A 17504-nucleotide genomic window follows, 5' to 3' on the forward strand; every position below is an offset into this window, starting at 1 on the left:
AGATCTCGCGAGATCACGGCGAGGTCACGTCTTTTCGAAGCTGCTCCATGCGCTCACGCTCTCGAAGCTAAGTGATCTTTCACAATCGTGTTTTTGTCGAGACTGTATCTATCTTTCGGTGTGTGTACCTATAGCGTATCTTTTGGAAAATTTTCGGTGCTAATTTTTCGTACATGTATACACAATCGTCGGTTAATGGTATCGAGTATTCTGCGGCCTAGTACTCGTAGGCTTAGACTACCGTACCGTCTCCGACCTTGTGGTTTTGTTTTTCTCTTAGCGATTCGTCGAATGCGCTGAAATTATTTTTGTTCTCTGTTTCGTCCCAGTCGTTCACCCCGTACCTCCTTGTTTAATATCTGTACTCACAAAAAAAAAAAAAAAAACCCCAAAAAAACATTTCCTTCCCAGGTCTTATTCGTTTATTTGTTGTTCTTTTTGTTCGTTCGTTCTTCGTTCGCGATCACGCGGTTAGAAATGTATAATCTCTCCCCTGAACAACTATTTTCTCTCATATATTATAACACCCTTTTCTTCTTTTCCTACAAAAGGATGCTTTCGTCTTGCTCACCAAATCTATTCATTCAAAAAAAAATATATAATACCATCTCTTACAGTTCCTCTTTTCTACATTCCCTAAACTATCCAGAACTCCACCCCTCCTCCAGTGTCCTCAAACGTATTTTTGACTCGAAGGTCTCAAACTCATTTTGCAAAAAATGTTCGTTTCCCATGAATCGTACACTTTTCAAAATCCAATCTCACCCCTCCCCTCCAAATCCTCCCCATCACCATCCCTTTCAAATCTCCCCCCTTGCCCCTTCCCTCCCCTCCCTCCTAAACTCCCCCCACACCCCTCCCCTCCGAGACTCTCCCTCGCTCCTCCCCTCCTAGACTCCCCTCTCACCCCTCCTCCTCAAAGCATCCTCCCTGCTTCTTCCCCCTTCCAACTTTCACCTTCATCTCCCCAAACCTTCTGCCTCGCTCTTCCCCCTCCTCAAATAACACCTGACTGTGCCTCACCCAATCTCCATCAAACCTTTTGTCCACCCCATTCTTCCCTTTCTCCAAGCTATTCTGAAATCTCTGAAATCTCTGACACACCTTCAACAGCTCTCCCTACCTCTTCCTCCTCTTCAACATCTTACCCTACCCCTCCCCCCCCCCTGTTCTGGACCCGATGCTCCCCCTTCCTCTTCATTAACGGTATGGACCTCAAACATCCGGGGCCTTCGCTCAAACCTGACTGACCTCTCCATACAGGTTGCTTCTGACAAACCAGATGTGATCTGCTTAACAGAAACTTTCCTCCTTCATGATGTCTCTGATGCCTTGGTATCTCTCCCAGGTTACTCCCTCCTCCGGTATGATAGACCTGAGCCTCGTCCTGGAGGTGGGGTTGCTATCTTTATAAAAAACTCTCTTCTTCACTCGCCCTCCACTGCCCTCTCTCCACCTCACCCCCAGGAATACCTTTGGCTACGGCTTCCCCTTCGCTCCCACCTTTTGTTCATATGTGTGTTGTACCGTCCACCAAACAGCGATGACTCCATCTACATCTCACTGTCTGATAATATGGACCAACTTCTATCTACCCATCCCAACTCTCTCTTCCTCATATGTGGTGATTTCAATTGTCACCATGCCAGTTGGCTGGGTGTGGGTACCTCTCTCACCAGCCATGGCTCTTCAGCAAAGGACTTCTGCGACTCACTGGGACTGACACAATCTGTCAATTTCCCGACCCGGATCTCAGTCAACGGAGCATCTTCTCTTCTGGATTTGGTTATGACAAACATCCCTGAAAATGTCTGCTGCTCTTCTTCTGCTCCAATCGGCTCATCTGGTCATGTGCTTGTCAAAGTGGACATCTCTCTGACCATTCTCAGAGAGCCTCCTCAGCGTCGACGAGTCTGGCATTTCACTCAGGCCAACTGGCACGGTCTTCAAGCAGCCATCAATCATCTGGACTGGTCTCCCATCTCTACCGCCTCTGAAAGAATTCCCAGGATGAGTTGATGTCAAAGTAAATTGGTCTCTCTCATTCACAGATTTATCCCATCTCGTCTTCAGTTGTCATACCCTTCCTCCCGTCCATGGTACACGGAATCTTGTGGTGAGGCTGTTGCCCTGAAACAACTTGCTTTCGTCTCCTGGAAAGCAAATCCAACGGAAGGAAATCTCATTTCCTTTCACAAAGCCCGAAACAAGTGTGTGTCCACCCTCAGGAGAGCCAGGAAACAATATCTCACCATTCTCAAGACCGAACTCTCTTATCTGTCTCCCTCTTCCAAATCCTGGTGGCGTCTGGTCAAATCTGTTTCTGGTGTTTGTTCCCCCTCCATCCCCTCCCTCACCTCAAACGGCTTAACGGCTGACTCCGCACGTGAAAAAGCTGAATGCCTCAACTCTGTGTTTGCCTCTAAATCTTGTGTCCCAAACCCATCCCTCTCTGTACCCACCGTACCCAGCTGCTCCTGGACTCTGTGTCCTTTCCTCCTGACAAGGTGGAAAAGTTTCTGTCAACCCTCGACTCTGATTCTGCAACTGGTCCTGACGGCATCAGCCCACGGGTCCTAAAATCATGTTCTTCTGCTCTTTCACTCCCTCTTTCTCTTCTCTTCTCTTCACCCTCTCTTTTGCTCAAGGTCATCTGCCATCTGCCTGGAAATCAGCCAACATCACCGCTTTGCACAAAAAAGGTGCAAAAACAGATCCCAGCAACTACAGACCAATCAGCCTTCTCCCAATTATCAGCAAAGTCATGGAATCCGTCATTGCTTCAGATATTAAATCTTTCCTCTTCTCCAATGGCTTGATCTCTGATCATCAATTTGGTTTCAGACCTGGTCACTCTACTCTGGACATGCTGCTTCTGCTTTCTCAACAATGGATGGAGGTCCTCAACGCCAAACAGGAAATTAGAGCTGTCTCCCTTGACATTTCACGTGCCTTCGATACGGTCTGGCACCCTGCTCTGCTCACCAAACTCTCCTCCTTTGGTATCCATGGAAATCTTCACGCATGGCTGGCGGACTTCCTCTCTGGTCATAGTCAACGTGTGGCCCTGAATGGGTTTCTCTCATCTCCTCTTCCTGTTCAGGCTGGAGTTCCCCAAGGTAGTGTTCTGGGCCCTGTGCTTTTTCTGGTCTTCATCAATGATCTCTCTGACTCTCTTGAAAATCCTCTCTATCTCTTTGCTGACGACTCTACTCTATGTCGCTCCATTCCTCATCCCTCAGATCGGCAGTCTGCAGCCTCCTCACTCTCTGCAGACCTGGACAAAATCACAGACTGGTCAAACAAGTGGAACATGTCTTTCAATCCTGACAAATCTCACACTCTTACAATGTCTCTCCGAAAGGACCGACTGGACAACCCTCCCATCTACTTTCTCAACAATCCTCTCCAAGAAGTTCTGTCGCTCAAGCTTTTGGGTCTCACTATCTGCCATGATCTTTCTTGGGAAAACCACATTTCCAAGCTGGCCTCCAAAGCCAGTTGCCGACTGGGCATCCTCCGTCGTGCGAAGTCCTTCCTTGGCACACCTGAGCTCCTCACCACATACAAGGCTTTCATCCGCAGCTCAATGGAATACTGTTCCCCCCTCTGGGCTGGTGCTCCTGCCTCACACCTTGCTCGGCTTCACGCTGTTGAGGCCAAAGCTTTCAGAATCATTGGAATCTCCTGCGATGTAGTCAACACCGAGGGCCTTTCACTCACTCACCGCAGGCAGGTTGGTGGTCTTTCTGTCTTCTACCGACTCCTCTCCGGCCTTGCTCCCCCAGCTCTCTCTGTGCTCTGTCCCCCCAATATTCCTTCAGGTCGCACAAGATCTGCCTGCAACCCTCTTATGGTTAAACTGCCAAAGTCTAGGCTCTCTGCTCACCTTCACTCTTTCATTCCCCTTTTCTCCCGCCTCTGGAACAAACTCCCCCACTCCCTTCAATCCCACTCCTCCCTCCAGGTCTTTAAAACAGCTGTTCACCACCATCTCTTATCTTCCCCCATCGAAAACCTTGATCTTTTCTACCCCCGGTAATTCACCCCAGAGTCCTTGCAGTGTTCATATGTTTTATTCCTCTCCCACCTCCCCCCCAAGTCCTCCCGATGTCCCTGTTCTCAAATGTTGTGTTTGTGTCCTTCCCCCTCTTCCCCCTCTCTTTTGTGTCCTTCCCCCTCTCTCCCCATCTTGTCTGCCGCTCCCCTTGTTTTTTGTGTTTTGTGTGTCGGTTTGTCTTTTTGTGTGATAAATGTTAGCTCTTTCACGAGCCTCGATCTTGCATACAAAAAAAAAAAAAAAAAAAAAAAAAAGGCAAGTGAAGATGTCATAGACACCGTGCGAATGCTTTCAGATGCAACTGAAGTGACGGAGGACATGTTGTCCACACTAGCTAACTTTGTATGCGCTGCTTACTCTCCAAATGGCATCCACATCGACAGCATCCCCGAACTACGATGGTATCTCTTTTGCAAACACATGGCAGAAAGTGACAGGCTTCCTCCTACTCTTGGAGCTCTCAAGCAGCACATCCTTAGAGTCCATATCCAAGCCAGAGTGTGGGGCCAGGCAAGCATTGCTCAACAGGATCCTCAGCTGAATCCCCTGCAAAACGGCTTTTACAAAGACACGGATGGACAAGTGAAACCAACCACAACTGAGGAGCCTCCAGCCCCCAAGGCCATCATTCAAATGGTTAGATGTCAGTGCAAAACAGACTGTTCTTCATCTAGATGTTCCTGCAGAACAAACAACTTGGCTTGTACAGACCTTTGTCAGTGTGACATCCAGTGCCAAAATGATGAGGACTCTCAAGATGTGATGAACGAAAGCGATGATGAGGAAGATGATGACTTTACTCAATGATGAATCAAAGCTCTGTGCTCTTTAGAAGGTGAGTTACATCAGTTTTACGGCGGCCAGTTTGAAAAATCCAAGATGGCCGCCACATAGGAGCTCTATGGTCATGTCTAGCTTATCGAACTTGTTACCATTGGATTCGGGGCCCTTGAAAATGTATGTTTAGCCGTTAGAATCAAAGCTTTATGTTGTTTAGAAGCTGAGATATTGAGAAACATCAAGTTTACGGTGGCCAGTTTGAAAAATCCAAGATGGCCGCCACATAGGAGCTCTATGGTCATGTCTAGCTTATCGAACTTGTTACCATTGGATTCGGGGCCCTTGAAAATGTATGTTTAGCCGTTAGAATCAAAGCTCTATGTTATTTAGAAGCTGAGATATTGAGAAAAATTAGTTCTACGGCGGCAATTTTGAAAATCCAAGATGGCCGCCATACAGGAGTCTGTGCAAATAGCAACATTGGTTTTCTGACTGACTATACAATATAGTTTCCAAAAATATATCGTTTTCCAAATCCCCCAAAAATTCCAACGAAATTACATAGTGAACCTGACTATATCATAGACGGGGGTCGTCCTGTCGCAAATTAATGACGTCGATAAGGCCAAAATGGGAAAAAGTTTGTGAAATAATAGGGTATCCCGGCGCTGGACATAGAGAGGCTGAGCTAGTCAGGGCCCAGAGGGAGCAAAGAGGTTGTGTAGTCAGCCGGACAACCCAGGAGAAGGGTCCGAGCGTCACGTGCCAGAGAGGGCACCAGAAGAGGGACGTTCATACGTACACACAACCACAAAAAACCACCCACACAAAACAACACAACACAACTACACATCTAGACAAACTGTCCATCTACATCAATAATACGGCTATTGAACACCAGTTCACATTTGATGGCATGAATGAACACAGTCATCAGGAGCTCACCTCAAATATGTCCAGGACGTGCTCACATACTGTGGTTAGGTCACAAAGACCTCTCCTGAATGAATCAATGGCAGGAAGTCCTATGGAAGCACACATTCCTTCTTGATGCAGATGAAACACGCACTATATTTCCCATATCAGCATTCTAAGTGAACGTTTGCTAAAAAATAAAAACGAGGTCTGTCACCTGCCTTTTGTTTGTATCCTCAAATTGATTTTGTCTTCAGATGGGTGTGTGATGCTGTAGCCACAGAAAACCACGTCAGGGCTAAGATGTGTGGTAATGGGAAAACAATGGGGAAATGGGGGTGAGAAAAAGGATAAGTGGGCAGGAGATTGAATTTCACAAACACTCTCGATATCCACCAACTGCACATATTCATTTCAACAACATTTCTCCAAAGAAAGGCAGTGCGGGTGGGAATAGAGGTGGGGAGGAGTTGGTTAGGTAAGTGATGACGAAAGTGGGGGCAAAAAGAAGTGATCATGTCGACGAGGTATGAAGGTGAGACAGAGAAATGTTTTGAAAAGAAACATTTTTATTTATTTTCTTTCTCATAAATTGCTTTAACTAAAAATGAAACTAAATCCAGAACTATGTACACGGCTCTACTTTGGGCCTACAATTTGGCTTGCCCATGAGCCAACTACGTCCCATACAAGCAATGTTTTGAATAGTGATGACATCACTATTGCACCATCAGTCACCACACACAACAATTTCAGTAGTGGTCTTTCAGCACGAGAAGCGTAACAAACCTCAGCCGATCAACACAAAAACATCATTGTGTGGCAGCCATATTTGATTGAAGGAAATAATAAATAATTTTATCTCTGAAACCGCTTACCCTATCAATGCGAAATTTTACAAATATCATCTAACACCATTGTTGCATATCGTTTGAAAATGATGATGTCGTAGGTCATGTGGTTTGGCAGCCATCTTGGATAGAAAAACGAACCTTGTCCGATCAACATGAAACTTCACAAATGTGATCCTCTACCCATACCGAATGCAGTGTACATTTTTAAAGGTCATATGTCATGTGGCGTGGCAGCCATATTAGCTTGAAAGCCGATATAAAAAAAAAAATCCCTTTTCTGAAACCGCTTCACCGAGCGATGTGAAACCTGTCATGGCTGGTGAAAATGTGATACTTGAAAATAGCTGAAGGGATTTAAATCAAACTTGTTTATTTTTAGGACAGTGAACGAGGGCATCTACCAGTTGTGGAACTGTGCAGAGACATATTGGTAACACAGTTACATTGCTCGAGGTTTTCCTCTATTGATTTAGAGACGTGGATGGCACTACTTCTTGTTAGCATTTAGTGGTTGTCCATCCAAAGGAGAAGATAGTGATGGGTCTTCTATTTTACCACCGGAGTTTTCCCAGGGAGGGTTTGCATATGATGGTACTCGATGTGGCATTCAAGGAATCTAGCAACATACGTTCAAATGAGGATGTTGTATGAGTTTTAGTGGAATTCGAAGACTTTAGCATGACAATGCAACTTGTGGTTGTTGATGGTGCAGGTTGTTGGGCTGGGAGGACTTGTTGAAGCAGTGTATCCGGTAGATGGTACAAACGGAAACCACAGATTGCTGGTGACACAGAGGCGGATATTGATTTGAGATGGCCTTGAGCCGATTCAGTGCCGTGCCTAATTTTACCGATGAGCTACAGGCCCAGAATTACATCAGTCTCTCTTGGATTCTATGGAATTTAAAGCTTCTCGGGTCCAAGAGGATGGTGCTCGCAAAGAGGAAGGATGCACTATCGGTTTCGCTACTGTCAGTTAATATGGCTGGACACACTGCTCTTCCATGAGACTCGACTTCCAAGAGAACAAATAATATACAATGAAACTAGAACGGCACTCAGCAGAGAGCATACCTACGCCTGGTTGGCCATATCACTCAATGGTGAAGAATCACCTAAAAATTCTACTAGCTGGATCCGGATCCGGATCTTCACCAAAATTGAATCGATTCTGCCTTGTCACACACACAACCTATCCAACAAGTTTCGTCCAAATCCATCCATAACTTTTTGAGAAACCCTGCTATGTATCGTTTTTGGCCTTATCTCCCAATGGTGAAGAATCATTAAAAAATTAAATAACTCCCATATCCGAATCCATATTCAGATCTTCACCAAAATCAAATCGAATCGTCCTTGTCAGACACCCAACTGGTCCAGGTCCACCAAGTTTCGTCCAAATCCGTCCACAACTTTTTGAGATATCTGCTATGCATAGTTTTTGGCCCGATCTCCCAATGATGAAGAATCACTTTTAAAATTCTAGTAGCCGGATCCGGATCTTCACCAAAATCTAATCATTTCATTCTGATCAAATACGCTACATCTCTGCCAAATTTCGTCCGAATCCGTCCACAACTTTTTGAGATATTTTGTTCACAAACAAACAGTCAGACAGAGACAGACAGACAGGGGTGAAAACATAACCTCCGTGCACCTTTGGTGGTGGAGGTAATCAAACGTGTTCAATAATGCTGAAGCATCAAATTTTACATAGCTGTAGATTGTTGCGAACGAAGCAATATTAAAAGGTTTGTTTTATAAAGTTGGACTAACACAGCTAACCTTTTGAGTTACCATGGGATCTTTATAATCTGCAATCTAAATGCAGACCTCATATCCCAAGCAAAGCACGGCATGTTCTGAAATAAGCCCCTCGCTGGCACAGTATCAGAATGGCAGTCTTTAATTAAATCCAAGGCAGTCGGGGATCGAGCCGAAACTAGACAGCTTAATGACAAGTACGCCGGTTAAAATGTCCTGCTGGCCAAATTAAGCGTTTGAAATGTGAACAACCGAGTCATGCCAACTCACCTCACAAGGGTAATTAGAAATTTTGCTACCTGTGGGGGTTTCGGTCATTTAGCCCACCATACTGGGGCCTCATCCAGACCTCAAACGGAACCTCTCGATTTACTTATCGTGTAGATGCTGAAAACAGAAAGAAATGATATCTTTACAAATCATCGACTTTAAAACGCTGACGAGTTATTCACAGTTCAGCCAAAAGAGATACCTAATAAATAAATTAATACATAAAGGGGATAAATTCATTTTGCATTGGCTAGCTGTCAATAAAAACAAAGCAACAAACATCTAAAATAAATTTAACAGCATCCTATGCGAATAGACTTGGCCTCCATTTTATAAAGGGGTTGAGTTACATGTTTCGCTTCCCTAAGTGCCACACATGATCAACTCTCCCATCAACTCCCCCTCACCCCCTCCCCTTCCCTCATAGCCCCCCTCCCTCCCACCCCCGAACTCCACCATTCCGTTTTTCATGCAAATGCACACAAACAAATGCATTCCAGACTTCAATCATCTTTTCCATCAGGTACCAATTCACGTTTCCCTAAAGAATCAAATGCTTCAGATGGTGAGAGAAGCAAAAACGATGCCGGACAACCGACACGTGTTATCAAAACAATCCCGGGTCAAGGGTTCACCACACGTCCCATTGACTCATGCTACACACTGCCCAACCGAGTACCATTCTACAATTGTACGATTCAGCAGCTTTGGATCCTCATCTCTGGCTTTTACTCTTAAACGCTCAAAAATTAAACAAAATCAAAACGAAACATCAAGAAGTTTCATGACTTAGGTTAGTCGATCCATGTTGCCATTTGGTATTCATTCTGCCGGATGTTAGCCGCAAACACACCTCGTGTCGTTTCACTCAATGTTATACTGGAGAAGTATTTGGAGTTGAATCCAAGCAACTGAATATTTGAATAAATATGGATATTTGAATATTTTGAGTTGAATATTTGAAAGTATTTTGAGTTGGGTATAAATCCCAACACAACTATAAGCTGCTATCTTGGTGTTTCACAGGTAGGGTGATTCACCAATCACCACTGTGTGTTCCGTCCATCGGATAGACGTTAAACTGGGCGTCTCGTCTCCTGACATTAGTTGGTAGATGTTAAAGATCACACGGTGTCCTTCAAGAAAGGTAGGTGAGCTATCGCAGGCACCACAAATAAATTACAATTTTCTACCCTAACCTTACTTGAATGTGAGGCCTGACCAGCCAGTTTGTGAAATACTTCACCCAAACTTTCCCGGCCAACCCCACAAGAAGGTGGGAATAATTATTGCCATTAAAGAAAAAGAAGAATAAGACAAAGAAGAAGATATTCTTTTTGTTGTACACATCAGACTTCCAAGGAATTTAAACAATGTCAATTCTCCACATCTTTTGCTTTTATGGCATGTCACCCTCTGTGCTTTCCACCCACTTACTATTTTCCGATTTCAATGTTCAACCAAAGCCCCCGATCTATATGTTTGTCAAATATCTTCAACCGGAATCTTGAAAATATATTTTGCCTTTTTTATATCAACCTTGATCAACGTTAATGCAAGATTGGCAATTGTTCTTTCCCATATTCAGAAAGTACCAAAGTCATTGCTGCAGAGATCCTTTTGAAATGCCATTTTCGCCATACAGTTTTGAGCAAACAAGAAGAGACAACAGAGTTTTGTGTAAAACCCTTAAAGAGTCAGCCCGAAAGGGGTTCAATCAACAATGCAATGTGCACGAAAGGGAAAACTCACGAATGGACAACGCGACGAGCTCCGCGAATCGACGGCGCGACGCGCTCCGCGAATCGACGGCGCGACGCGCTCCGCGAATCGACGGCGCGACGCGCTCCGCGAATCGACGGCGCGACGCGCTCCGCGAATCGACGGCGCGACGCGCTCCGCGAATCGACGGCACGACGCGCTCCGCGAATGGATGGTGCGACACAATCCGCGAATAGACGGCGCGACGTGCTCCGCGAATCGACGGCGCGACGCGCTCCGCGAATCGACGGCGCTCCGCGAATGGATGGTGCGACGTGCTCCGCGAATAGACGGCGCAACGCAATCCGCGAATAGACGGCGCGACGTGCTCCGCGAATAGACGACGCGACATGCCGCACATCGACATGCCGCGTTCCGCGAGTAGATGACGCAACGCGCTCCGCAAATCGACTCGCTCCACCAATCAACGACGCGACATGCCGCGCATCGACGTGCCGCGTTCCGCGAGTAGACGACGCAACGCGCTCCGCAAATCGACGATGCAATGTGCTTCACAAATCAATGATGCAATGTGCTTCCCAAAACGACTATGTAATGTTTTTCATGAATTAACAATGCAATCTGCTTCAGAAGTAAACGATGCAATGTGCTCAACAAAGATCCAAAAATATCCAAAATACTCTGAGGACCCAAAAGACCACAGAGGATGCAAATGACCCAGAGGACCAAAAAAACCAAGAGGACACAAATGACCACGAGGACCAAAATGACCCCGAGGACCAAAATGACCACGAGGACCAAAATGACACCGAGGACCCAAATGACAGCGAGGACCCAAATGACACCGAGGACCCAAATGACACCGATCACCAAAATGACCCCGACGACCAAAATGACCCCGACGACCAAAATGACCCCGACGACCAAAATGACCCCGAGGACCCAAATGACCCCGAGGACCCAAATGACCCCGAGGACCCAAATGACCCCGAGGACCCAAATGACCCCGAGGACCCAAATGACCCCGAGGACCCAAATGACCCCGAGGACCCAAATGACCCCGAGGACCCAAATGACCCCGAGGACCCAAATGACCCCGAGGACCCAAATGACCCCGAGGACCCAAATGACCCCGAGGACCCAAATGACCCCGAGGACCCAAATGACCCCGAGGACCCAAATGACCCCGAGGACCCAAATGACCCCGAGGACCCAAATGACCCCGAGGACCCAAATGACCCCGAGGACCCAAATGACCCCGAGGACACAAATGACCCCGAGGACACAAATGACCCCGAGGATCCAAATGACCCCGAGGACCCAAATGACCCCGAGGACCCAAATGACCCCGAGGACCCAAATGACCCCGAGGACCCAAATGACCCCGAGGACCCAAATGACCCCGAGGACACAAGTGACCCCGAGGACCCAACTTATCCCGAGGACCCAAATGACCCCGAGAAACCAAATGACCCCGAGGACACAAATGACCCAGAGGACACAAATGACCCAGAGGACACAAATGACCCCGAGGACACAAATGACCCCGAGGACACAAATGACCCCGAGGACACAAGTGACCCCGAGGACCCAAATTATCCCGAGGACCCAAATGTCCCCGAGGACCCAAATGACCGAGGACACAAATGACCCAGAGGACACAAATGACCCAGAGGACCCAAATTATCCCGAGGACCAAAATGACCCCGAGGACCCAAATGACCCCGAGGACCCAAATGACCCCGAGGACCCAAATGACCCCGAGGACCCAAATGACCCCGAGGACCCAAATGACCCCGAGGACCCAAATGACCCCGAGGACCCAAATGACCCCGAGGACACAAATGACCCCGAGGACACAAATGACCCCGAGGATCCAAATGACCCCGAGGACCCAAATGACCCCGAGGACCCAAATGACCCCGAGGACCCAAATGACCCCGAGGACCCAAATGACCCCGAGGACACAAGTGACCCCGAGGACCCAACTTATCCCGAGGACCCAAATGACCCCGAGAAACCAAATGACCCCGAGGACACAAATGACCCAGAGGACACAAATGACCCAGAGGACACAAATGACCCCGAGGACACAAATGACCCCGAGGACACAAATGACCCCGAGGACACAAGTGACCCCGAGGACCCAAATTATCCCGAGGACCCAAATGTCCCCGAGGACCCAAATGACCGAGGACACAAATGACCCAGAGGACACAAATGACCCAGAGGACCCAAATTATCCCGAGGACCAAAATGACACCGAGGACCCAAATGACCCCGATGATCAAAATGACCCCGAGGACCCAAATGACCCCGAGGACCCAAATGACCCCGAGGACCCAAATGACCCCGAGACCCCAAATGACCCCGAGGACCCAAATGACCCCGAGGACACAAATGACCCCGAGGACACAAATGACCCCGAGGGCACAAATGACCCCGAGGACACAAATGACCCCGAGGACACAAATGACCCCGAGGACACAAATGACCCCGAGGACACAAATGACCACGAGGACACAAATGACCCCGAGGACCCAAATGACCCAGAGGACACAAATGACCCAGAGGACACAAATGACCCAGAGGACCCAAATTATCCCGAGGACCCAAATGACCCCGAGGACCCAAATGACCCCGAGGACCCAAATGACCCCGAGGACCCAAAATACCACAAGGATCCCGAAGACTGAAAAGACCCAGAGGACCCCAAATAACCCAAGGAGCAAAACGAGCCCGAGGACCCAAAATAACCCGAGGACCCAAAATAACCCGAGGACCCAAAATAACCCAAGGCCCCAAAATAATCCGAGGCCCCAAAATAACCCGAGGCTCCAAAATAACCCTTCTTCTGTAACCTGTAATTCTGTAATCTCTGACACACTATCAACTGCTCTTCCTACCTCCCCCTCTCATCCTTCATCTTACCCTACCCTTCCCCTCTCCTGTCCTGTACCCGATGCTCCCCCTCTCTCTTCATTAACGGTATGGACCTCAAACATCCAGGGCTTTCGCTTAAACCTGACTGATCTCTCCATACAGGTTGCTTCTGACAATCCAGACTTGATCTGCTTAACAGAGACTTAAATCCTTCAAGATGTCTCTGATTCCTTAATATCTCGCGAGATCGGATGTCGGATCTCGCGAGATCTCGGAGACGGTGGGAGGGATTTTCGAAGCTCCACACGGTCTCCACGTTTTTCGAAGTTAAGTCTGTTCACAATTGTATTTTGTCGAAACTGTATTTATCTTTCGGTGTGTGAAGTTATTGTGTGCAACTTTGGTTGTTTCTCGGTGTTTATCTTTCATAAATTGATCGTCTGTTTGCCGTGTCGTGTCTTGAGGCCTTGTACAGTGTGCACTGTACAACCTTGAGGCTTTGTTTTTCTCTTAGCGGTCCGTCGTTTGTGATCCAATAACTTTCGTTCTCTGTATTCCCAGTCTTTTCACCCATAGCCTCCTTCCTTGTGTAAATCTCAACTAAAAAAAAAAAAAAAAAAAAAAAAAAAAAAAAAAAAAAAAAACATTTCCTTCTCTGTTCTCATTCGTTTATTCATTCTTATTCGTTCGTTCGTTCGTTCTTCGACCACGTGTTTCTCCCCCATTTCCCCAGATAGTTTTCACTCATTAACCTTCAATGTTTACACTTTCCCCTCAAGTTATGTATTCCGTCATATTTTATAACACCTTTTTCTTCTTCTTCTTTAAAAGGCTGCTTTCGACTTGCTCACCAAATCAATTCATCCCAAAAAAAATATCCATCTCCTATAGTGCCTTTTTTCTACATTCCCTAAACTCTCCTGCACTCCATCCTCCATCCAGCATCCTTAAACGTATTTTTAACTCGAAGGTCACAAGAAACTCATTTTGCAATAAATGTTCCTTTCCCATAAATCGTACACTTTCAAAAATCCAATCTCACCCCTCCCCTCCAAATCTTCCCCATAACCCCTCCCCTCCAAATCTTCCCCATCACCCCTCCCCTCCAAATCTTCCCCATCACCCATCCCTTTCAAATCTCCCCCCTTGCCCCCTCCCTCCTAAACTACCCCCTCACCCCTCCCCGCCAAGACGCCCCCTCGCCCCTCCCCTCCTAGACTCCTGCCTCACCCCTCCCCTCCAAATCTCCCCCATATCCCATCCCTTTCAAATCCCTCCCCTTGTCCCTTCCCTCCCAAACTCCCCCCTCACCCCTCCCCTTCAAATCTCCTCACCCTCATTGCTTCTCAATTTCCCCCCTCTCACTCCCCCTCCTCAAAGCGTCCTCCCCGCTTCTTCCCCCTTCAAACTCTCACCTCCATCTCCCCCAACCTTCTGCCTCGCTCTTCCCCCTCCTCAAATAACACCTCATTGTGGCTCACCCAATCACCATCAAACCTTTTGTCCGCCCCATCCTTCCCTTTCTCCGAGCTATTCTGAAATCTCTGACACACCTTCAACAGCTCTCCCTATCTCTTCCACATCTTACCCTACCCCTCCTCCCCCCTGTTCTGTATCTGATGCTCCCCCTTCCTCTTCATTAACGGTATGGACCTCAAACATCCGGGGCCTTCGTTCAAACTTAACTGATCTCTCCATACAGGTCGCTTCTGTCAAACCAGACGTGATCTGCTTAACAGAAACTTTCCTCCTTTATGATGTCTCTGATTCCATAGTATCTCTCCCGGGCTACTCCCTCCTCCGGTATGATAGACCTGAGCCTCGTCCTGGAGGCGGGGTTGCTATCTTTATCAAAAACTCTCTTCCTCACTCGCCCTGCACTGCACTCTCTCCACCTCACCCCCAGGAATACCTCTGGCTACGGCTTCCCCTTCGCTCCCACCTCTTGTTCATATGTGTGTTGTACCGTCCACCAAACAGTGATGACTCCATCTACATCTCGCTGTCTGATGATATGGACCAACTTCTATCTACTCATCCCAACTCTCTCTTCCTCATATGTGGTGATTTCAATTGTCACCATGCCAGTTGGCTGGGTGTGGGTACCTCTCTCACCAGCCATGGCTCTTCAGCAAAGGACTTCTGCGACTCACTGGGACTGACACAATCTGTCAATTTCCCGACCCGGATCTCAGTCAACGGAACATCTTCTCTTCTGGACTTGGTTATGACTAACTTCCCTGAAAATGTCTGCTGCTCTTCTTCTGCTCCGATCGGATCATCTGATCATGTCCTTGTTAAAGTGGACATCTCTCTGACCATCCTCAGGGAGCCTGCTCAGCGTCGACGAGTCTGGCATTTCACTCAGGCCAACTGGCACGGTCTTCAAGCAGCCATCAATCATCTGGACTGGTCTCCCATCTCTACCACCTCTGACATCAACTCATCCTGGGAATTCTTCCAAAGTAAATTGCTCTCTCTCATGCACAGATTTATCCCATCTCGTCTTCAGTTGTCATACCCTTCCTCCCGTCCATGGTACACGGAATCTTGTGGTGAGGCTGTTGCCCAGAAACAACTTGCCTTCGTCTCCTGGAAAGCAAATCCAACGGAAGGAAATCTCATTTCCTTTCACAAAGCCCGAAACAAGTGTGTGTCCACCCTCAGGAGAGCCAGGAAACAATATCTCTCCGTTCTCAAGACCGAACTCTCTTATCTGTCTCCCTCTTCCAAATCCTGGTGGCGTCTGGTCAAATCCGTTTCTGGTGTTTGTTCCCCCTCCATCCCCTCCCTTACCTCAAACGGCTACACAGCTGACTCCGCACGTGAAAAAGCTGAATGCCTCAACTCTGTGTTTGCCTCTAAATCTTGTGTCCCAAACCCATCCCTCTCTGTACCCACCATACCCAGTCGTACCCTGCTGCTCCTGGACTCCGTGTCCTTTCCTCCTGACAAGGTGGAAAAGTTTCTGTCAACCCTCGACTCTGATTCTGCAACTGGACCCGACGGCATCAGCCCACGGGTCCTAAAATCCTGCTCTGCCGCTCTATCTCACCCTCTCTCTGTTCTCTTCACCCTCTCTTTTGCTCAAGGTCAACTGCCATCTGCTTGGAAATCAGCCAACATCACCGCTTTGCACAAAAAAGGTGCAAAAACAGATCCTAGCAACTACAGACCAATCAGCCTTCTCCCAATTATCAGCAAAGTCATGGAATCCATCATTGCTTCGGATATGAAATCTTTACTCTTCTCCAATGGCTTGATCTCTGATCATCAATTTGGTTTCAGACCAGGTCACTCTACTCTGGACATGCTGCTTCTGCTGTCTCAACAATGGATGGAGGTCCTCAATGCCAAACAGGAAATTAGAGCTGTCTCCCTCGACATATCACGTGCCTTCGACACGGTCTGGCACCCCGCTCTGCTCACCAAACTCTCCTCCTAAGGTATCAATGGAAATCTCCATGCATGGCTTGCAGACTTCCTCTCTGCTCGTAGTCAACGTGTGGCCCTGAATGGATTTCTCTCATCTCCCCTTCCTGTTCAGGCTGGAGTTCCCAAGGCAGTGTTCTGGGCCCTATGCTTTTTCTGGTCTTTATCAATGATCTCTCCGACTCTCTGAAAAATCCTCTCTATCTCTTTGCTGATGACTCCACTCTCTGCCGCTCCATTCCTTATCCCTCAGATCGGCAGTCTGCAGCCTCCTCACTCTCTGAAGACCTGGACAATATCACAGACTGGTCAAACAAGTGGAACATGTCTTTCAATCCTGACAAATCTCACACTCTTACTATGTCTCTCCGAAAAGATCGACTGGACAACCCTCCCATCTACTTTCTCAAAAATCCTCTCCAAGATGTTCTGTCGCTCAAGCTTTTGGGTCTCACTATCTGCCAAGATCTTTCTTGGGAAAACCACATTTCCAAGCTGGCCTCCAAAGCCAGTCGCCGACTGGGCATCCTCCGTGGTGCGAAGTCCCTCCTAGGCACACCTGGGCTCCTCACCACATACAAGGCTTTCATCCGCAGCTCAATGGAATACTGTTCTCCCCTATGGGCCGGTGCTCCTGCCTCACACCTAGCTCGGCTTCATGCTGTTGAAACCAAAGCTTTCAGAATCATTGGAATCTCCCGCGATGAAGCTATCTCTGAGGGCCTTTCACTCACTCACCGCAGGCAGGTAAGTGGTCTTTCTGTCTTCTACCGACTCCTCTCCGGCCTTGCTCCCCCAGCTCTCTCTGTGGTCTGTCCCCCAAAT

General features: G+C 47.6%; 1 protein-coding gene across 2 annotated transcripts in view; it reads right to left on the minus strand.

Moving 5' to 3' along the window:
* The window catches only part of POLR1D (RNA polymerase I and III subunit D), a 50141-nt gene that overhangs the window by 5294 nt on the left and 27343 nt on the right, over positions 1–17504 (minus strand). For both annotated transcript variants that reach the window (XM_068111781.2, XM_068111782.2), the window contains exons 3-4: positions 5977–6053; positions 5786–5865 (exon numbers count right to left, since the gene is read on the minus strand). In XM_068111781.2, coding sequence (XP_067967882.1) covers positions 5786–5865; positions 5977–6053 — 157 coding nt within the window. The remainder of the gene's footprint in view (positions 1–5785; positions 5866–5976; positions 6054–17504) is intronic.

The sequence above is a fragment of the Myxine glutinosa genome, chromosome 4, assembly GCF_964187855.1.
Source record: "Myxine glutinosa chromosome 4, kmMyxGlut1.1, whole genome shotgun sequence".
NCBI lineage: Eukaryota > Metazoa > Chordata > Myxini > Myxiniformes > Myxinidae > Myxine > Myxine glutinosa.